Source organism: Anomaloglossus baeobatrachus, chromosome 1 (assembly GCF_048569485.1).
Source record: "Anomaloglossus baeobatrachus isolate aAnoBae1 chromosome 1, aAnoBae1.hap1, whole genome shotgun sequence".
Lineage (NCBI taxonomy): Eukaryota > Metazoa > Chordata > Amphibia > Anura > Aromobatidae > Anomaloglossus > Anomaloglossus baeobatrachus.
In genome coordinates this window covers 204,397,346-204,420,782 of record NC_134353.1, presented here as the reverse complement: position 1 = coordinate 204,420,782, position 23,437 = coordinate 204,397,346, and the positions used below count along the sequence as shown (strand labels likewise).

The 23,437-nt window shown below is 42.7% G+C and overlaps 1 protein-coding gene across 5 annotated transcripts in view; it reads right to left on the bottom strand.

Annotated features, from left to right (window-relative positions):
* Nucleotides 1-3,140: 3,140 nt before the first annotated feature.
* Nucleotides 3,141-23,437, bottom strand: part of FBXW7 (F-box and WD repeat domain containing 7) — a 237,503-nt gene continuing 217,206 nt past the window's right edge. For all 5 annotated transcript variants that reach the window (XM_075347838.1, XM_075347835.1, XM_075347844.1 and 2 more), the window contains 7 exons: nt 18,866-18,989; nt 18,641-18,777; nt 17,671-17,784; nt 10,794-10,975; nt 10,048-10,273; nt 7,735-7,945; nt 3,141-5,110 (listed from right to left, as the gene is read on the bottom strand). In XM_075347838.1, coding sequence (XP_075203953.1) covers nt 4,842-5,110; nt 7,735-7,945; nt 10,048-10,273; nt 10,794-10,975; nt 17,671-17,784; nt 18,641-18,777; nt 18,866-18,989 — 1,263 coding nt within the window. In that variant the 3' untranslated portion in view covers nt 3,141-4,841. The remainder of the gene's footprint in view (nt 5,111-7,734; nt 7,946-10,047; nt 10,274-10,793; nt 10,976-17,670; nt 17,785-18,640; nt 18,778-18,865; nt 18,990-23,437) is intronic.

Genomic DNA, 23,437 nt, shown 5'->3' with positions numbered 1-23,437 from the left:
ATCGCTTTGCACTATCTGCAGATCTCAGCTACAGAGCTGAGAACTGCAGATTTGCTGCTTCACTTTCAATGCTGGCTGTATTCCGGCATTGAGAGGAAGTGAGTCATGTTAGCTACAGGCGTCATCACATGACCCTGTGCTACCATGGCAACCGCCGAAAGTCACGTGATCATGTCACGTGACTTCCGGTGAGGGCGGGGTAAGTGACTGTCATGGCGGCGCCCATATACATATCTCTGCCAGATTTTGGCAGCGAAATGTAAGGGGTTAATGGCCGAGGGTGGAAGCGATTCCACCCGCGGCTAGCAGTCACACGTCAGCTGTTGATAACAGCTGATATGTGCGTGGATCGCCGCCGCCTGCCGGCGGCGGGGCTTACCGGCACACGATCCATGACGTACCCAGTACGTCATGGGTCGTTAAGGGGTTAAAACCACACAAATTGCTCATGGTAGCAGCAGCAATTCGAGGCTTGGCACTGTCATGTTGAAAAACGGCTCGATAACCTTTGGACAAAAGGCCGTACCACCGATTCCAGCACCAAATCAATGTAACACCAAGTTGCTACTGTACATTATGCCACCACACACCATAATTCCTGAACTAAGACCAGTGTGACATTACTTCTTGAAGGTCTCTTCATGACGCTGTCCATTTGGTCATGTCAAATTTGAAAAATGGCAGTTAGTGATTAACAACTGAAGCTTGTACAACAGAGTGAAACAGTGTCTATACAAAGCATCAGAAGGTTTAACCACATGTGTACCTACTGCTGTTTCATTGACCTACAGCCAACACTCTCAAAGATTATCATTCTGGCGAGTAAGGCTGCTTTCATACATCAGTTTTTTGCAATCAGGCACAATCCGGCGCTTTGCAGAAAAAACGCATCTTTTTTTTTTGCCGCCGAATGCGTTTTTTCCTCAGACTTGCATTAGCGCCGGATTGTGCGGCATGGCCTTGCGTTGCTTCCGTTTTTTGCGGCATATTTAACCGATGCGGCGGCCGCATGGAACAATGCTTGCGGTGTTTTTTTGTATGCGGCGAAAAACCGCATCGCGCCGGATCCGGCGCGATTTACAATGCAAGCCTATGGACGCCGGATGCAGCGTCCTGCGGCAAAAACCGCATTTAGCGGCCAGATGCGGTTTTTTGAACTGCGCATGCTCAGTATCATACCGGATACGTCAAATAACGGATGGGCCGCATGGAAAAACTTATGCAACGGGTCCGTTTTTTTTCGCAGCATCTGTTGCATAGATTTTTGAGCCGGATTGAGCCTGATGGAAAAAAAAACAGATGTGTGAAAGCAGCCTAAGACGGCAATAGAAACTGGAATGGAGGGCTATCCCCTTCAACGATTAGTCTCGTTTTTGTCTTGAAGGCAATGATAGCTGGAGATTGTTCTGGAGACCATTGATACAACACAATGAAGTCTTTCACGAGGAAACATAAGTGTCCCAGAAGCGGTTTTTCAACACAAAAACAGCCCGAGTATATTGCTTGTGCTACTATGAGAAGCCAAGAGGCCTAAATGTGCTACCAAAGCATATGCTGTCTGTTGACTTGTCTCCCATAAATTATGCGGCCTCATTATTTGGCAATTGCATATTGCGCTGCCAGCAGCGGATCTTGACAATTTGGGTGCCTAAGTGCAATTCTCAACCATTCCTAACATCATTAATAGAATGACAAGCTGTGTAAGTTACTTAATTTCTGGGTGTGGCGCTCATACTCTGCACTGAAGAGAGGTTTTGAAAATGTTGTTTACATTATTTCATCATCATTTTTCATTGTTATCGAACCTGTGATTTTCAGAATTTCACAACCCTTTCTTCTTGGTGTTGCAATTTCAATGTTAAGTATATTAATCATTGGTGCCAACGTAATCAAGTACAGCCTGAAGGTCTATAGGGTGAACGTAATCCGTAAACATCCACCATGGTGCTGGACGCTGCAGAGCAATGTTAAGGCTAAAGCCTCTCAATGTATAAAACCCGGTAACAGTGATGAATAAACACAGTTATTGGCCAAGTCCAATGTCCTGTTTAGACAGGCCTACTGAACTTCTATTGTTTGCCGAGCATCGTGTTATAAGCAGCACATCAGATTTTTATACAGGACAATAATGATTTTTTTAGCTTGCTTATTGCCAGACGATTAACTATTTAGACAAGGAGATAACCAAGAAACAAGGTCCCTAAGAGCGCTCGTTCCCGATTATTGGCCTGTATACCTAGATCCTTGATGTAGTTGGCATTTATAATGGAAATAGGGCAACATATAAAACTGTATCATATGCACCAATAGATATTAAACTATAGGGCCATTAGTTATTTGGCTAATACCACTATATCAAAAGTATGCATTACTATGGGGATACTCTGACAATCTGCACCCTACCAGTGATATTGTATAGAAAACATGTACTTTACCTTCAGAATTAACACTTATTTCAATTCAACAGAGAAATTCGTAGCTTAGATATGGTTATCCCTCTAAATAGGATTAACAAACCAGCACTCCAGATGTGGACAAGATTGCAGCTGAGCCACACTCCCTTCAATAATAAAATTGAGCTGTAATACCAGACAAAACTATGAACACGTGAAGTACTTTCTTTAAATGCCACCATGTAAATGCTACTAATATTAAAAGGGACTGTCTGCAGGTTTCTGCAATGTAACTTGAAGATAGCATGCAGCACGAGTTAAAACATAGAATTTAGCCCTGCGTCTCTTATCTCATAGTCTGCTTTTGTTTACCTGTAATGTTAGTTTAAGACTCTTATCTTCATCATTAGTGGGTCTCAGCAGCATGTGATTTGTAGTCGAACTACGCCCCCCCCTGTGATTAGCAGCTTGGTCTATGGAAATATATACAAAGTCTGGTGTGGGCGGGGGCAGCTCTCCCAGCACTGCTACATGCAAAATCTAAAATCTTTCACGGTGTCAGAATGGCTGCACACAGTAAACTAAGTGTTGAACTCAGGGTCTCTTTGCCTACATCATGCTGCTCTCAAATGATGTAGCAAATACCTGCTGACAGATGCCCTTTAAATGGGTGGTAATAATCTCCAGATGGGATTTTACATAACGTGTAATATTTTAGAAGTTGTTAAAAAGGCACCAATAAGTCTGTAACATGAAAAAAAACACATTTTATTGCACTTAAGTTATAAGAAAATAAAATTTCTAAGTGAATCAAACCATAGACACAATCCCTTTAAACATTGTTTTCCTCCATCACATCATGTTGTTATAGAACTGTAAAATGAACCAAATGGAATCTGATTATTTTAAAACCAGATTATAAATAATGGAAAAAAATAAAAAAAAAATAGGATGAGGAGGAACAATAAAAAAAAAAAAAAAAATAATGGAAAAAAAAATATCAAAAAAGATCGCATAGGATACAGTGTTAAACCACTTTTCACAGTTCGGCTTGAGTTGTGACTTTTGGAACATGAGGCAAATCATAGGACATTGGTAATTTGTATTATATTTGCACGTGAAGCTCACACTGCAAAAAAACAAAAAACAAAAAAATATAATAACTCTTGCCTTCTGCTTCATTTGTCAGCATGCCCTGATGGACTGTAACAGCTGTTTTCCCCCAAATACTGTCATCTATGGAGTCAGATCAGTTTTGTTTTTTTGTCAGTTGTGTTATGTTTTTTTTGTGTTTTTTTTTTTTTACTTTAATATATATTTTAACATTCACCACAGCCTCACAACAAAGTTCCCAAAAGAACAGGCTACAACTCCTCTGTTCTAAGGAATGTGTTTACATTTTGCTCAAAAAAAAAAAAAAAAAAAAAAAAAAAAGAAAGAAAAAAAAAATTAAAAAAATGAAACTAAGCTTTACACACTCAAAACTTTTTCATTTTTTCTTTGCAAGCAAACTTCACTCTTAATTATCTGAAACTGGCCCACATTCGGCCTCTTAGAGGCACAGTGGATTCAACTTTCAGTGGCAAAAAGTCTTTTTTTTCTGTATCCAAACTAGAAGAAATTTGGAATTCAGTCTGGGACTAAAACGTCACAGCAGTAAAACAATAATAATTAAAAAGAAAAAAAAAAAATTTGCTTTTTTTTTTCCTCTCCTTTCATTTAGCAGCATAAATATGTTTGGCCACTGGGAATACAGTACAGCTGTGGGACAACAATCCCATTAGAAAAGACCTACTTGCTAGCACCAGCATCAAGATTTATATCCATCTGAGAACGTAAAGACAAGCTTGTCACCCCAGAGCAACACATACAATGAAACATGTAGATGGAAGCAACAATAAGTAGAGAAACAGGCTAATACTGTGATTGATTGACATTGGCAATAGTCCGCAAAAAAAAAAAAAAGTGATAACTGTACAAAGAAAAAAATAAAAAATTCACAGTTATATTTTTTTCAGCATTTGAAAAACAAGAAAATGACTTTGTTGCAGCTGCTCTCGTCTGAAGTCAACCAGTAATTTGTGAAGCGTTTAGGTAGGGTCTAGCTTTTAGGACAGCTCAGCTACTAGGCCGCCCTAGGACCAATTGGAGACTGCTAGAAATAAATGCGCCTGGTTTCATTTGGAGAGTCCTACTTTTTGCAAAAGAAAAAAAAAAAAAAGGTAACCCACGTTAAAATGGGAAGTCATTTTTGTGACAAGATGTCTTCACATACACCATGCGTAGGTCTTTGCCGTACGTTGTCCCAAGCCTAGATCCTGTTTTGCCAAGGCCAATAGATATTTTTGGAGGGAAGGGCTGGGTAAGAAGTGGGAGGCAGAAAAAAAAAATGGGGGGGGGGGAGAATTATGCAGTCTAGAAATTTGGACAAATTAATTTCCCCAGCCTTCACTTCATGTCCACATCAAAGTCCAACACCAGCAGCTTTGTCTCCTCAGTCCCATTTCTGCTTCCGACAGCACATACAAGCTTTGTGTTGGAGGCCCGAATTCGCCACACAACACCACCACTTCCTCCACTTTCTAATGTGACCAGGTTCCGAATAAATTCGCCTGTTTTCAAGTCCCATAGCTTTACAGTCCCATCATCTGAGCTGGTTATTACAAAATTCTTGTTGAACTGTAAACAAGTCACAGCGCTTTGATGTTTGTTGGGACCTAGAGGAAACAAAAATTACAGTTTAGCGGGTGATTTTACTAGACATAGAAGTTATATAAAAAAGCCACTGCAGACGCATCAGAAGGTAACATTGGTGGGGAGGACATTATCCCAGAGATTTGAGGTGATGGGAGTCTACTGCTGGCCTTCACAGGGTTCAGAAACTCAATCAGATACCATTTTAGGAGACTGGTTAACTAAACAGCTTCACAAAAGGAATCCAAACACCGAAAGTGTCAGCTCACCACACCTGCATCACTCGCATCTTGGGCGCACGACAGCCTGAGCAGGAGACACATTCGTCACTCCTTGGTTACATACTGTAGGTCATGTGTGCACATGAATGTCCAATACAGTGTGGTCTTCAAAACATTTTATGCGTTTTGGACTATCATTCCTCCCTATGAAGTGATTCATCGGGCTCCATGACCTCTAAGATCCGGTGATGTCACGTCAACTTCCAGTTGACCCAACATCACCAAGCCCGGTCCCAGTCTGAGTGATTGGACTGTGGGTGGTGTTTCGCCGATCATCACAGCCCAGCATCACTCCTGCTTGCGGCGCTCTGCAGCGAAAGAGAGTGAGCGCACAACATGCTGGGCTTTGATGAGAGGTGAAAAGCTGCCCACAGCCCAGTCCCTCAGGAAGACTGGGGCCGGGCTTGGTGATGTCAGGTCAACTGGAATCTGACGTGACATCACTGATCTCAGAAGTCACAGAGCCCTATTGCACAGTAGTGACCCACCCCTTTAATCATAGATGACTAAGGAATGCACCAAGGAAAACAAAGTGCCCACTTTCTTCTGCTGACATACATCTTTAGAAAAGAAACCAACTTGGGGGAAGATGTATGAAAAGCAACGTACCAAAATTCTGGACTAATTTACCACCCAAAATTACCTAACTTGTCTTGTGTCAGATGTGTTGTAGACATTTTCTGTATAAAATGTGACAACACATACAAAAATTGTGTATATATAAAAAAAACAAACACAAAAAAAACCCACAGGTAATGTTCTAGATAAATTTCTTGAATGTGTAAAATTTAAAGACTGTTTTTACTCTAGGTTAGATTTTTCAGTTAATCACCACAGTGTATACGTGCAGCTACATATTATCCTTGCACTAACAGGTGTGCTGGCCATTGGTTTTAGTTTTTTGTGTCCTCCGTACATTTGAGAGTGGCCACCTCCTTGGGCTGTGATAACTTTTTACGTGTGTTACTATTTACTTAGTGCCTTTGCGGGTTACATACATTTCTTGGACATGCCAAATTTATAAACTAATAACAGAGAGGTAGAAAAGGGCTTTTGTTCACATCGCCAATGATCACTGATGAATTTGTCGGATTAATGTAACTTTATTTTGCACAGGTCTATGTGTTTCTGGAGGCTCAGCTCCCTTCTTCAGGACCGACAGGCACAAGAAACATCAAATCTGAGATTTGATGTTTCTTGTGCTTGTCGATCCTGAAGAAGGGAGCTGAGTCTCCAGAAACGCATAGACCTGTGAAAAATAAAGTTACATTAATCCGACAAATTCATCAGTGATCATTGGCGCGGTGAACAAAAGCCCTTTTCTACCTCTCTCTGTTATCAGCCGCCTGGGGTACTGCTGCCGTGATCTGGATTTTACGTGCTTTTACAGGAGTTGTGACTTTCACAACTCCATTTGGTGAGTAGGATTGCTCATTGTGTGTACCCTGCATATATTAGGGTAAGCCCCTATTGCGCTCTTCTTTCCACAGCTTTTTATCTTTTAAATGTATAATCTAGAATGAGACACTGCAAAGCATTGGGCAAAGGTTAACGGGGTCTAGTTGAAAGATGCAATGTCTAAAACATTAGACAGAATTAGTAAAATCTGCCCCACTGATCCCAAATAATGAAAGGGAAATGCAAATCTGACCTCATTAACATAATACGAGTTTCAGGCTCTACAAAGTAAAAGTATGAAAAGAATTCAGCGCCCCAAGGCAATATACTCCACAAGACAAACGCCCCTTTACAATAATGAGAACTGTAGTTAGCAGACCATAAAAAAATCCCAAGAATGACATATCAAAAATCAATCTCTTCCATTACTTGGGGCTTACTAGCACCTTATAAGACCCAATGACTTAATTAGACTGGGAGGCAGCATAAGCCGTCTAGTCATATAAATCAAGCCAGTGGAATGGGGAGGATTTCCCCTCCCAAGATTAGATGCAGAGGACAACTGAGCTTTTCATTTCCCTGCAAAGATTTTCCGATCTGAACCAATATGAACTATTTTTATGGCACTTTTAAATGACTTTATTCAAGGCATCTGGCATTAAATCTAAATTCTAAACTATGTTAATGCAAGTTTCACAGCAGACACTTATCGCTGAGATTTCTAGAGCGTGAACAGATTTGACATCTCCAAACGCAAATTGTTATTTTATAGACTTAATATATTTATCTGGGGCTCTGTGAACCGCAGGTAACATCTTGTATAGCTACAAGCAGGCATTTTAGTAAAAATAAAGTGAAAAACAAAAAAAACACCGATCAGTCATCGATGATTGTTACATTCTGGGCCTAGCCGTCTGGTTTGCTTTGTTTTAAGAGGCGATGGTTTAGCCAATGATTTGAGCGCTTACCTTGCAATGTCTGTAAACACTGTCCTGTTTTAATGTCCCAGATTTTAACAGTAGAATCTGCATTTCCAGACACAAGGATGTTGTCTTTCAGTTCCATTCCACTGGTTAATGACTGGTGCCCAGTAAGAGTGTGGATACAATTCCCAGTCTCCACATCCCAGACTCTGATTGAGGTATCCAAAGATCCACTGACAACATGGATGCCATCAAACTGCCAAGAAAAAAACCGCAAACTATTAAATGTGTTAAACCACAAAGACACATCATATAGTATAAAACACACAAGCTCCAACCACTGGAGCTGTAATTTACAAGTACATCAGCAGATCTGAAGTTAGGTGAGCAGTACGAGAAGAGGAGTAGTAGAAGTTGGCCGAGGACCTCAGGCTTGAATACAAATATTTCCAAAATTTGTGGGAACACTTAAAGGGAACCTGTCCGGTCCAATATGCACCCAGAACAATGAGCAGTTCTGGCTGCATATCTCTAATCCCTGTAACTGTCCCTATATACACTAGCATAGATAAAGGGATCTTTCGAAAAAGTATTTCTAAAGATCTTATATCGTATGATAATGAGCGAGAGGACTAGTTCCCCTGGCCAGTCGCCCTCATTAGCATGTTAGTACGCCCCTATGGGTGTGCTAACATGCTAATGAATGTGCAGCGTCAAAGTATGATCTCCCTCACCTCTCTGCTGCCATCACCGCCCGACACTGGATTTTGGCTCAGTACACATGACCCCGGAGTTTGGGTCATGCGCACTACTTAGGTTTGAAGCCAGGACGCATACACCCGGCTTCATAGTGCGCATGACCCAAACTCCGGACTCATGAACACTGAGCCGAAATCCAGTGTCGGGTGGCGATGGCAAATGGAGAGGCGAGTGAGATCATCCTCTGACACTGCACATTCATTAGCATGTCAGCACACCCACAGGGACGTACTAACATGATAATGGGGGTGACTAACCAGGGGAACTAACGCCCAGGGGACTAGTCCCTGCGCTCATTAGCATACGATATAAGATGTTTAGAAATACTTTTTCTAAAGATCTTTAATCTATGCTAGTGTATACAGAGACGGTTAGGCAGGGATTAGAAATAAGCACCCAGAACTGCTCATGGTTCTAGGCGCATATTGGACCTGACAGGTTCCCTTTAATAAGCTTCGCCCTTAGCCTCTCAGATCAAATCCTAAAATTCAACTCTTTCCAAGCTGGTCTGATACTGGAGCTTTGGCTAAGACATCAATTAGGTTACTGACTCTAAAGGGTGGTTGGGGTTTGCAGAATGTGATCACCCTTCAATATGAGACATGTCCACAAAGTTTCTTTTCGACGGGTCTCCAACATCAGTAAATGTTCTTCCATTTGAGAAAAAGAAATGTTTTTCTACCTTTTAACTCTGAAAGAAGCCATTCATAATGGAAACGAAACAAATCATTTTCAGGAAGGATTAATGTAAGCTGGTAGAATACTTGTATAGGAAATCACCGCCTGGACGGCCATCAAAATCTTTGGAGCAGACGCATGCATATGCATTATGTGAAAAAAAAACCAAAAACTATAATGTTCTCCCACGTCAAGGAATGGCAGGCACAAAACGGGCCATATATTGCCATTCCTACATGCCACTGTTCCTGACACAAATTTACAATGTTCTCCTACGTCAAGAAGGAATGGTAGGCACAAAACGGGCCATATATTGCCATTCCTACATGCCACTCCTGGCACACATTCTAAATTTACATCTCAGAACAAGTTTATTCACCTTATATGACACACAGGGCTGCCCGTCTTGTAATTACACCAATATATTCCCTGGTTATGAAACAGAAATCAAAATAACATGATCCATGACGCAAAAAAGGGATGCTCCCATGATCTCCAAAATGTAAAATTAAATTAGGTCACAAGTACTTATCCTACAGTAATGTGATGGAAATAAGGCAGATAATCAGTGACCTACAATGGTACAGCCAATCACTTCGAGAAATCAGATGTTCCCTATAACCAGAGGGCATCTCTGCAGACAGCATGAAGACAGCGAGTCTGATGGTAAGGGCACAGAGTAATGAGCAAAATAAATAGAAATCGGAATGGCATTTGACCTACATACATTTATAATAAAACAGACGCAGACCCAAATCTATTTTACAGACACGTGTGCACACACACACACACACACACACACACACACACACACACACACACACACACACACACACACACACACACTTTCTGAAACTAATTGTTTTTTTACAAAATGCAGAAGCAAAAAAATAACAGATTTCCAATAAGGGATGTTCTTACCTGTAACGAATAAACTCTGTTTGTATGGCCTTGCAGTGTGTGTAAACAGGTTTCGGTCTCTGGATCCCAGACTTTCACCATGAAATCATATGCCCCGCTAACCACTCTCCGTCCATCATACTGAACGCAGCGCACAGCCGCTACATGCCCCATAAGAACATGTAAGCATTGTCCTGTCTCTATATCCCACACACGAAGGGTGGCGTCTCGTGACCCACTTACAACCCTGTGGGTAGCATTGAAAAAAAAAAAAAAAAATCAATCATCAAATGCCAACGATATTAATTTCATGCATAGCATTTAACAGGGCATAACAATCATTAAACAGGTATGAATACTGTACCCAAGGAGACACGCACATCTGCAGAAGACTTTTGTTCTATAATTTAGATACTTATCTAGGTTACTTCCTTATTTAAGACATTTTATGGTAATTCCAAAAGGATTTAAAAGGAGTCAATGGCTGTTTAAGACTAAAGGGCACCTCGCTTTTTAGCAATAATAGTGGTCAGCCATTGGTTGATCATCAATGTCGTACCCTAGGGATAGAATACCAATGTCTATGATGAGCCCCTTCCAGCACAATATAGTTATTCGCAAAATATTAATAAAACATGTAAAAAAGAGAAACTTTCATGGCTGGGACTACACTGCTTTAATAAAGGTTAATAGGGGCCACAAGGGAGAGAAGTGAGATAATACATGTATTTAGGGTTCTTGTGATACAAAATGTTTGGCGTTCTGACCTTTTTTCATGTAGATGCATGCAGCGCACAGTGGAGGTATGTCCATAAAGCGTGTGTATACATTCCCCAGTCTCTGCATTCCACACTTTTAACGTCCTGTCTGTGGAACCACTGATAATTATGTTATCTCTCATCTGAGATGACCAGACTCCACCCGTATGACCAACAAGAGTTCGAAGACACTGGAAAGAGATCATTTTGGTTTAGAAAACATTGGAAATTTGATATGGAGTTAGAGTATGGGTGATACCTACACTGCTAGAGGTTAAAAAGTAAAAAACCAAAATAACAGGAAACCAAGACACCATAAAATCTGCAGATAAGAAGCAGTGTATGTGAAGAATGGTGGTCCCCATAGGGCCAGAAGAGAAAAAAATTATTCTGGCCAATATTTAGAAGACTTTGACTCCTCAGAGTCCACGTACATGGATTACAGTCAGTAAGTACAACCTACAAGTAACGCAATACATTGTGCAATGTAAGAGCTGCAGAAAATGGAGTTTGACACTTCTAGATGCCACGTACAGTATATCAGAGCAGAGGTGAGACAAACTATAAAGCAGAGAGTCACCTTTTCCGCTGTTCATTCCTTGCCCAATAGAGTTGTTTTACCCTTTGTTAATTATATACTTGGTTTAATTAGTTGGTAAATTGTCCTTTATGGCGAAGTGGGATGTGAAGAGGAAAAGTCACTACAAAATTGGCACATGGGATCTTGGTCAATCCATGTCTCTCTCAGAAAGGCGTGATACAAGGTTCTACTGTGCTGGCATTTCACTCCCGAGACATTCTCACAAGTACCCAGTCACCTCAAGCACTTCTTATAGAGGTTGCCGTGGGGCGAGATCGTGCTTTCAGATATGCCCAAAACGGTGAAGTTTGGGGCTCAGGTATATGCTCTGATTTATATGCTCTTAAACATCTATGTAGCAGTCTATGGGCACATTACAGATTTTCCAAATACTATCCACGCGTTTCCTTCATGCATAGATTTCTATTGTCAGCTCCTGGAGGAGACAGTCAGCATTGTCTTGGTCAAGCAATAACGCTACACAACAAAATCAATGAAAAACTACTTTTACCATCAGTACATGGTCCTTCATGTACCAATATTCCCTTTATGAGCACATTAATTCACTAGAAGAAGGCACAAAGGTTTTGGATTGAAGACATGATTAGTCCCCAGTACTCTGTTTCCCCTGCCTTTTTCTCAGGTTTTAATCAGGGCATTGGTTTTAGGTCTGTGCATTACCCCTGAGTTGTCATTGTCACTTTCAGGGTGTGTGCCTTTGTGTGGTTGCTATATGTTTTGTCTTCAGTTTTAATAGAGAACCAAAAGTGTATCACGATGGACATGTGGATTGTGACCGCCTGCTTATGTATTTCCTCACTTGTTTTTGTACAGAAAAATATTTGTCGTGGTATATATATATATATATATATATATATATATATATATATATATATATATATATATATATATATATATATATATATATATATATATATATATATATATATACCACAATATATATATATATATATATATACACGCACACACACGCATAAATATATAACAAGCATATTCTGGGGGTGATATAATTTTCTAGTTCGGTAATGAAGGTATCTCTAGCATGATGGCACTAATGACCTCTCTCGCTCTCTCGTTAGATGGCTCTGAAGCTACAGGTGTCGAATTGTTAAAGCGTGTTCGTTTTTAATAAAAATTTAGTGTGAGTCACATGAAGACGACATTAAGTCTGGCTCTGGAGCAAAACATTTTCCATCATCATTATAACGTACAGTCTGCCTCAGGAGCCTACTTGACATATAACGGGGTTATGAGCTGTGGTATAACGACTGCCCACATGATGTAAGCCTCCTCGCCATTACCATATTATCAAATATACTTATAAGCAGCTGGTGACTCACAAGGATATTATCCTCAGAAACCACAAGATATCATCTACTAGCCATCCTTTGTTCTTTTCACCTGTGAAGCCTCTTATGGTGATTTGTACCACCCCTACATGTACCAGACGACGTATAGACGCCAATGATTCATAGTCTTATTACATGCATTAGAGGTTGGCCTTGCCAACTGCTCAAGGCATGCATTTTTGTCTTGGATGATTTTGTCAGGTTGAATCAAGCAGACATTGTAGGACAAAAGGGATATTTAGGCTATGTGCCCACGCTACAGGATTTGCCGCGGATTTGCCGCGGATTTTGCCGCGGATTTGCCGAAAATCTGCAGCAGCAGCACTTCCAAGCCATTTCAATGGCATTTTGGAAATGCTGTGCCCATGCTGCGGATTTTTCCGCTGCGGATTTGCCGCGGATTTTGATCCGGAAAAATCTGCAGCATGTCAATTGTTTGGTGCAGATTTGGTGCGGATTTTTGGTTTTGAATGGGGAAAAAAAGAAAAATAAAATCCGCATCAAAATCCGCGGTAAATCCGCGGCAAATCCGCGGGTGCGGATTTGCCGCGAAAGTCGCGGATTTTCAGGCAAAAAAATCCGCAGGGACATTCTAGCGTGGGCACATAGCCTAAATATTACATAGCAGCACCCACACGGTGAACACACTAAAGCCCCCATACAATATACATAGTGGTCATAACTCAAGGTTGATTTCACTGGATGTACTGCCTCACTGTCCAGATTAGTTTTTAGATCACTGTTGGCCAAGCCAGGTATCTCAGCCATGTCTCCCATACACAGCAGTGCGCACTCGGTGTGGGTATCCTGTGTTCTATCAGATACTGCCAGACATCTGAGGACGGCTTATCTCCATGACAACTAAAAGATTGACAGTCCAGATCCTCAACTCCAAAAAGTCATCTGTCAGGGGCCCCTATACTGACGGCCAAACCAGTATATAACAGCAGATGTTAGTCTAATATGCATAGGAACCTTAAGACCCAAATTGCTGCAATTAGGCATTTACACCAAGACACCTTTCCATTAAGACTTAAGGAATCTGTTTTTCAAGTCACACAAAAAAAACCCCACCCAAAAATTTAGGTCCCACTTGATAGCTGTAAACCTCTAAAAGAACTTAAGACTTCCTGAAACTCCCCAAGCCCGGTATTAATCCGGCCAGCTTCACAGTGTCCTTGCACGACGAGAGGTCTAATGACTGACCAATAGCTTCATAGGAATTACTGCGAATCTGTCTCTACAGGTCAGACGACTCTCGTCAGGCCAAGACTTGCATTCACAATTATGAGCCCATATTACACTTCAAAAACTGGCCTTAGGCTGTACACTGAAAGGATTAAGATTTAAGTGAGAAGATTCCAGGAAAACTGGGTATATACAGCATGAAACAACTGAGAAGTTATCTGATAATAGAATCACCACTACTAGAAAAATCATCATTACTGTGGCTCATTAATGTTTGGTTGGGTCATGTAAGAACGACGCTGCTACAGGAGCCAGAATTATTCAGATGCCATACAACTACTACTAAATAAGCATGACAAGCATCCACTACCGATTATAGGGCACAGCGCAATATTAACACACTACTTGGCTTAAAAGGCGGGGTCCGCAGGTAAAAGGAAGTCCCATTTACATTGCCATTTGATGTTATAATCTAAGCTTTCTAATATTGTATTAAAAATTCACTACCGTTCCATAACTACACTAACCTACATTATTTTTATTTATAGTTCCTGCCTGGTAACTATTTGAGAATCCCAGTGCATGCTGGGAAATTGAAAGTGTAATCAGGGGGCAGAATCTGTGGCAGTGACCGCAACCTCTGCCCCTTCCTGAAACAAAGTCATCATGACGCTCCTTTCAGGGGCGGGTCTGTCCCTGCGTGATCTGCACCATGCACTGCACCGTTATCTGCTCAGATCAGCGCAGTCCATTCCCGGCATTCAGGAGACCAGTGATGTCACAAGCAGATAGCACAGGGCAGAGAGGGGGGGGGCAGAGAGGGGGGGGGCAGAGAGGGGGGGGGCAGAGAGGGGGGGGGCAGAGAGGGGGGGGGGCAGAGAGGGGGGGGGGGCAGAGAGGGGGGGGGGCAGAGAGGGGGGGGGGGCAGAGAGGGGGGGGCAGAGAGGGGGGGGGCAGAGAGAGGGGGGACAGAGAGGGGGGACAGAGAGGGGGGACAGAGAGGGGGGACAGAGAGGGGGGACAGAGAGGGGGGACAGAGAGGGGGGACAGAGAGGGGGGACAGAGAGGGGGGACAGAGAGGGGGACAGAGAGGGGGACAGAGAGGGGGACAGAGAGGGGGACAGAGAGGGGGACAGAGAGGGGGACAGAGGGGGACAGAGAGGGACAGACCCGCCATTGAAAAGAGTGTCATGATAACTCATGTCAGGGAGGGGCAGAGGCTGCGGTCACTGCCACAGATTCTGCCCTCTGATGACACTGTATATCCCAGCATGCACTGGGATTCTTAAACAAATCGTCAGACAGGAACTAGACTAAATAAAAAATAGCATACCATAGCAAAGAAAAAGTGATCACACATCTTTAATGCAACAAGTATCATTTATTATAGAAGGTGATAAAGTGGGGGTGAAAATGTGACAACACAAAGTCAGAAAAAGGCACACAATTCCCACAGCAGGTAAAAGTGCTTACATCATACAGTAACCAGATATTTGTAAAGGTAGGAATTGCAATAGCAAAGAATAATAATATAAAGGCAACAGAGAATGTATAAAAATTGCAGATGCCAAAATATATAGTATAATATGAACAGCCTAAAAGATTAGGGTGTATGGACAGCGCAGAAAAAAAAAAAAAAAAAAAAGGTGCAGAGATGAAACACCTACTACAAATTTGCAGAGAAAGGTCTGGAAAAATAGAGCACAAAGTGTTAACAGGGCATTAGGTGGCACTAATTATAAGCCGCTATAAACACTATACTGAATACCAGCATTAATAGTACTGATGGGTTACATTTTATTCCAGACCGTACTAAAGGAGTCATATGTAAAATGACTGTACAGGAGATAGAGAAGTACACAATCTCCTAATAAATGAGGACATAGATCTGCTTACCAAGATCAATGCAGGGAGCGAGCCTAGACCGCGTAATCCTGCACTGCAACAATTATTGCCAATACTGATGGGGAAGAGCGCCCACCCGACGGACGTTTCGGTGTGAGCCTTCATCAGGGTGAAGACGTCACATTTTCATCCCCACTTTATCACCTTCTACAATAAATATTTGTTGCATTAAGGAGGTCTGATCGCTTTTTCTTTGCTATGGTTTTCATTTTGCGATTTCCTCTTGTCCATCTATTTTTCTAAGCATAACACATAACTCTATCTATATCCATTTTGGGCAATACAATGAATTTGCTTATGTTGAAACTATTTGTTTAAATAAAAATAGAATAGTGTTAGTCTGTTAGATAGTGTAGTGAGCAACTAGGGATTTTAATACTAGTATATTAGAAAGTAGCTTAGATTATAGCATTAAATACATGGGGATTTAAATGACATTTCATTTCGCTTTGGACCACCCCTTTAACTAAGGATTTCAATATTGATTTTATGGGAGCAATTATTAAAAGGGGAACCTGACAGGTCCTCCACGCTCTCCCATCCACTAGCATTTATATTTTTATTACTAAATATTCTGTACAACGAGCTCTTTATACTGCATGACACCTAAATACATATTGAAAAAAGGTCTTTATGAAGTCCTTTTTCATATGTAAATTATTTCTTTGACTAGTCAATGGGGCAATAGTCCTCCAGACTAGTTGTCCCTTTCAGCCTGTATAATGCCCCTATGGGCGTGATAACATGAGTTGCAGAGATCCAGTGTCATTGCCAGCACAGTGCAAATCCCGTGTATGCGTGCGGCTTTCTTGACTAAAATCATTGCGCCTCTGAAGCCAAGTGCATCCTTCCCAGCTTCAGAGAAACACTGCATGGATGAAAGTGAAGATAGTGATTTCAGTTCTCAACACGTCCAATGCACCTCTTTGAAATTGGGACGCATACATCTGAATTCAGAGGCGCTATTATGTTAGTGAAGAAAGCAGTATGCATGTGTAGGATTTGTAAAGGGCTGGTGATGACGCTGGCTCTCAGCAAATCACGTTATGCCCACAGGGGTGTGATGACATGCGGAGAGGGCCGACTAGTCTGGGGAACTAATGCACCATCGACTAGTCAAAAGGATCATTTGCTTTTCAATATGTGTGTTTAGGTGACATGCAGTATAAAGTTTTCGTTAGGCAGAGTATTTAGTAATAAATATATAAATGGTGGTGTTTGGGAGGGCATGGGGGACTTGTCAGGTTCCCTTTAAGGCAATCTTATGCAGCATGAAAATTTGAAGACATCACCCGACAAAGGCATCTAGATCCTGCTTCATGGGAAAAGCTTGTGCTGAAGAATGTGGACAGACAGGGAGTGGCAGCACACCATACCTCCTGAAGGCACTTCTTACAAGGAAACCAAGACACCGTAAAACACAGCTACAAGATGTAAGCAGAAAACCACAACCGGCTCCTACAGCCTGATCAGTAGCAAATTCAGACAAAGTTCATATTCAGAGATCTCCTACAGTGAAAACGGCGGACAGATGTAATGTATACTTGTATATACAGTCAGGTGGTGAAGGAACAAGGTGTTTTATGGTATCTGAGCAATACTCATTTTTTACGGACCTGAAAAACAAATAAAAACTACGGTGTGCTCATAGCTCCCCAAAGTCCGCAGTGGGGACACCGAGCACTTAGACTACATTACAAATGTCTCGAAGCCCCAAGGCCAAGCAAGAGAAGAAAAATGGAAAACAACGATAGGAAGACTCGACGCCCTGTGTTTCTGCATCAATATCCGAGCTCCCCAAACAGTCAGAAAACTAATAATGTACGGCAAAGTAACAGCCTACCTTCCCAGTAACTGCTGACCACACTTTTAACGTGTTATCATCAGAGCCACTAACTATTCGGTTACCGCAAAACTGGAGACAAGTAATCACGTGATCATCATGACCTTTGAGCACCTAGAAGGGGAAAAAAAAAAAAAGAATTAAAGCTATTAATGCTTTCAACGCCTTCCTCAGGATGTTAAAAGACCACCGTACTTTACCGTGTAGCCAGATATAACAATACTTAATTCCAGAGACAGACATTTTAGAATTGCCATATATATCAGGCTAGCGGCAATTTTTCTCTTTTGTCCACTACTTTGACAACTCTCTTTTTAAAAATTACTGTATTCCCCAGTATAAAATACCAGGTAACAGGTAATCGCATAACAACAGGTAATCACTTCTCTCACTGGCCCCATATTCGTGATGTCAGTGCCGGGTCTCCCAGCACTCACGTGTAATTGTTATGGCACACGAGCACTGCAGACAGTCAGTGACCATTAGGCTATGTGCCCACGGGACTATGTACCCGCGGATTTTGCCGCGGAAAACCTAAGGAATTATCTGGATTTTCTAGATAAATCTGCAGGTTTTAGCAAGTATAGACACTCCCCATGTTATCCTATGGGACATGGGGAGTGCTGTGTCCATACTGTGGATGTCCTGCAGCCGCACATAACTGCATGTCAATTATTCCTGCGAAAATGCCTGCGGAATTCTTGGCCCTCCACTATGGAGATAGAGGCCAGGACTTCCGCAGGTTAGTCACATGAATATCCGCAGGTTTTCCGCAGATATTTCACTGGAATCCCGCAGCAATGTATAGTTGCGGATTCAGACGAGCGGCTGTGGGAATCCTGCGGATGTACCTGTGGATATATCCGCAGAGACATAGTCCCGTGGGCACATAGCCTTAATGGGAAGCTTTGCTCACACTGTTATTTGTAAAAAAAAAATTTTTATTATTATTATTTTTCTTTTAACTTACCTTTGGGGATTTAAGTTCACCTCGTCGCCAGTTTGTATCAATTCTGTGTTGTCTAATATAAGCACTTTTCCAAGGACTGTGGGTGAAGCCGGGTTTTAATACTTTCCTTCTCTTTATATGCAATGGTTCATCAATACCTAAAGAAAAAAACACACACAACAAACCATTAATGCATATATGTGTAAATGCAGAACTCTCCCAATACAAGAAAATCAATTCCCTTACCATCCTCTTTGCATTTTTCCCTCCACAAGAGGTTGTCTTCGGCTAGTATTCGCCAGTACCGACAAGTCTGTGCTGCTTGGAGAAGATCCTTGGGTTCAAGAAATGAAAGAACGTACAACGCCAACTGGAAAAGAAAGATGTGATCAACGTACAGTCATACAATAATGCAACATACAGGTCACGGTACATCATAAAAGTACAATATCTGAATATAATATCAATATTGTATATATTTAGTAAATAGGAAAGTACACTGTAGTACATGGTCCGAGCGGTCGGTAGCATGGAAGCCTAGGGGTAATACATACCACAGGTCAGGACTTTAAGCTGGGTGTCTGTATCAGGAAAATGTAAAGATAAAGCAAAATGTACTGTATTTTTCGGATTAGAAGATGCACGTTTCCTTTAAATATTTGGGAGGAAAGTGAGGGGTGCATCTTATAATCTGAATGTAGCTTACCGGGGTGGTGGAGAGGGATTGCAAGGGGCCGGGGGAATGCTGCGGCGGCTGTGCAGTGTTAGCAGCTGCTGGGCGTGGTCTACAGCTGCTACAGCGGCTGTGCGGGGTCTGCTCATGGTCTCCGGCGGATGGTCTTAGGGTTGCTGTGCGGAGTCAACGGCGGCTTTACCGACGCTGCCGGTCGGGTGGTGAGGACTTCAAATAATGCTGCCCGGAGTCAGCGCATATGCAGGTGGAGCTCACGGCTCAAGCTCTCATCTGCGCAGATGCCGCCTCTGGCCCATTGGTCTCCCTCTAGGGGACTTCAGGAAAATGGTGCCCAGAGGTGGCACTTTGGGCAGATGAGATCTTGGCTTGCCATTGAGCCTAGAGCTCAAGCTGCGCTGACTCTGGGCAGCATTTCTTTGAAGCCCTCACCGTCCGCAGCTGCAGCAGCCCCAGCACAGCTGCCCCAGTCTCCGCCGCAGCCCGAGCACAGCTGTCTTAGCATGGCAGCACCATCCTCCGCGGCAGCCCCAGCCTCCTCCACCACTGCATCCTCTGGTAAGACCCCACCGGATTACAAGACGGACCCCCTTTTTATTCCTTCACCATTTCTTGGTCTGAATTTGGGGTGCATCTTATAAAACCTCCCCAAAAAAACAGTAATTACAAGGGGCTGTTTGCCCTTGGGAGGGGAAACCTACTTTATCAATCGCTGGTTTCTAATGTGGCCAGAACAAGCTCTATACAGACCGGGTCTGCACAGCTTTTTCCTGCTACACAGGCATGTGACCGCTGCAGTCAATTACTGGCCACAGCAATGAAGCTTTGGTCATTGGCTGCAGCGGTCACATGCCCAACCGAGCCAGAAGGGAAAATAAAGTAGATGGGTTGAGGACCTTCCAACTTTAGAAGAGGAGAGGTGTGAATCTGTAAGTAAAGTAAAATGGGTCTATACAAGGAAAATAAATAAATAACTAAAAAGAAAAAAAAAAAAAAAAACAAACAGGGGAGACTATGCCTATAAAAATCAATTTGTTCCAAATAAAATAGAAAAAAAAACCCAAAAACCCCACTCTCCAGCATAGGAAAATTTGGCATAAAGTGTAAAAATGTCATCCTGACCTCCATTATTTTATAACCCAGGATGACATTGATAACATGTCTCCTTGAATCCCTCCTCCTCCCTCCACTGTAATTAGTCAAACCCAACCAAATTGTAGGTACACGACTCTATTGCAGCATGGTGTAATGCCAGATTGCAACTAACAGCTGGCTCTAGTAAATGAGACACATCAAATCAGGACGGAAATGACTTATTTCTAAGTGTAGTTCTCTAAAGACACAATCTTCCAATGGATTAAATTAAACTGCGGCTGGAAAATCCTCTTAAACTTGCCAAGCACTAAACAATAATCATTTTACGTGGACATCAAAGCTGGTGTGCATGGGGTTAAAATTAAGAGAACGGAAAAATAAAAATAAAAAGCTGTGAAGGCAACTAGAAGTACATTTGCACATAATTACAGATGAGTATTTGTGGTTTTGTACTAAATGACTGAAACAATAGACATGTAATGCAAGCCACAGGGGGATCGCACTTGCACTATAATTACTTTTACATAAGAGGGAAGAAAAAAAAACAACCTCATTGAAGAGTTAAAGATGTGTCATGTGAGGTGAAGCTTTACGTAGAAGGGTCACCACAGAGGCCCTGTGTCACTGCATTGTTTGGGGTCACTAACCGAATATAGTAGGCAGAGGAGCCAGGAGATAAATCAGACATTGGATGGTTGGGGCGACAACAAAGACGTTAGTGAATGTGACATATGGGCAGATATGGCGAGACACGGGGCAAGAGAAATGACTGCTTTACTCCAGCAGAAGGGCTTGGCCATGATTAAGGACCTTTTCATGGTCTGAAACACGTGGGGGTTGGTGTCTACATTTTCATATGTGATTTGTAAATATTTTCATTAAAATGGATTTTTAAATACTGTATACACTGTAATACTGTATAAACTGCCACAGTTTATAAGATGCACCTCAAATTTAGAGGAGGAAAATAGGAAAAAATATTTTAAACGCTAAAATGAGGGTACTTATAATCCTAGTGTGCCTTAATGCTAATGCTCACCAGGGGGGAGCAGCACAGGAAGGTCACAGGAGGCAGGGTCAGCCATGATGCAGGCTTAGAGGAGGGGGGGGTGTTGCGTCTCGGGAGGGTCAGTGAACGGAAGGTAGGCGATACTGCGGCCTCGGGAGTGTTGCGGCAGCGGGCGCCACTGATCTGCTGGCGTGCAGCGGGGGTGTCACTGCAGTGGAGCAACTCAGGAGGGTCACAGGACAGGGTGTTGTTGCGACATTGGGTGCCTGATCCGACTACGGGCTCCATTGAATCGCATGCAGTTGACGTGATGGACTTCATTAAAATGGCCGTACAGGTGGCGCATACACAGAAAGGCCTCAGCGGCTATTTTCTTGAAGCCCATCGTGTCAAACCGCGGACGTTTCAATACAGCCCACCAAGACACTACAATGACACCCTCAGTATCACCGATCCTGCCCCCTATGACCTCGCTCCACCACTGCTGCCCCGGCAAGCTATATAAGTATTGTAAGATGCACCCCCATTATGACCTCGCTCCACCACTGCTGCCCCGGTAAGCTATATAAGTATTGTAAGATGCACCCCCATTATGACCTCGCTCCACCACTGCTGCCCCGGTAAGCTATATAAGTATTGTAAGATGCACCCCCATTATGACCTCACTCCACCACTGCTGCCCCGGTAAGCTATATAAGTATTGTAAGATGCACCCCCATTATGACCTCGCTCCACCACTGCTGCCCCAGTAAGCTATATAAGTATTGTAAGATGCACCCCCATTATGACCTCACTCCACCACTGCTGCCCCGGTAAGCTATATAAGTATTGTAAGATGCACCCCCATTATGACCTCGCTCCACCACTGCTGCCCCGGTAAGCTATATAAGTATTGCAAGACGCACCCCCATTTTACCCACAGTTTTGGTTTTTTTTGGGGGGGAGGGGGAGGGGGGGGGAATGTACAGCTTACAATCCAAAAAAAAACCCAGTATCTGTGGAACCGGTCCGGTGCAACATCGTACTCTCCCTCCCCGTGGCTCCTCCGGGCTCTGTGTGACAACAGATCACATCACCACTGCAGCCAATCACTGAGCTCAGCAGCTTATGCCATCCATATCAGCAGAGCTCAGTGATGGGTTGCAGCAGGGATGTGATTTGTAGCCGCAACGGAGAACCGGCGCTGGACCAGGGTAATGCCTTTATTTCACAGTAGTTTGGAGTACACTTTTTGAAAGTGGAAAACCCTTTTAAGACCCCATGAACCAGCAATGAAGCGGTGTACATAAGGCTGTATTTGACAGGATAGAAACAACTCAAGGACATAGGCTTGTATGTGTCGTATCCATTCAGGTGGAACCGCTCTGTAAACAGGGTAAGTTCCTCTATATTATATAACGGTAATCATCATGTCATCTACATCTTATAGCTCCAAGATTAAAAATCAACAAATAATTACACGCACGTAATGAGATTTCACAGCCATCCTTCTGATAGAACTGCAAATGATACCAAGATGAAGACCTGAGGATGAACATCGCTGCATTCAGAAGCAAAGATCAAAAAGCTGCTCACAACATTAGCAATTCTCTTTCAGGAGGGCATCATCTGTCACAGCACAGCCAGCCCTCATGTGTTTATCTGTCACTGCAGCAAGACAATGGCCGGCTTCTGCAGAACGGCGGATGGAGGGAGCTGCCGGTATACACTGGTGCACTGTCCTTTACTCAGCAATGGATGCAATATGGGGAGACAACAAGCTGCGCTGCTGAACGAGGAGCCTGCAATGCAGTGCGGATCAATGTGTTGTAGTGAGCAGACGATACATGGCATGAATCAAAGCTCCACAATGCAGCAATGCTGGAAAACAGCAACTGTACGTGCACAAGCCCCAGCTCATTGACACTATGTGTACCGAAGGGCGGGCAAGCAACCAAACAAGATGCCATGGCCAGCAACACATGGGATATATCACATTTTCCCTGCCATACTGTACACAGACACATGTGTCCGCCTCCACTTA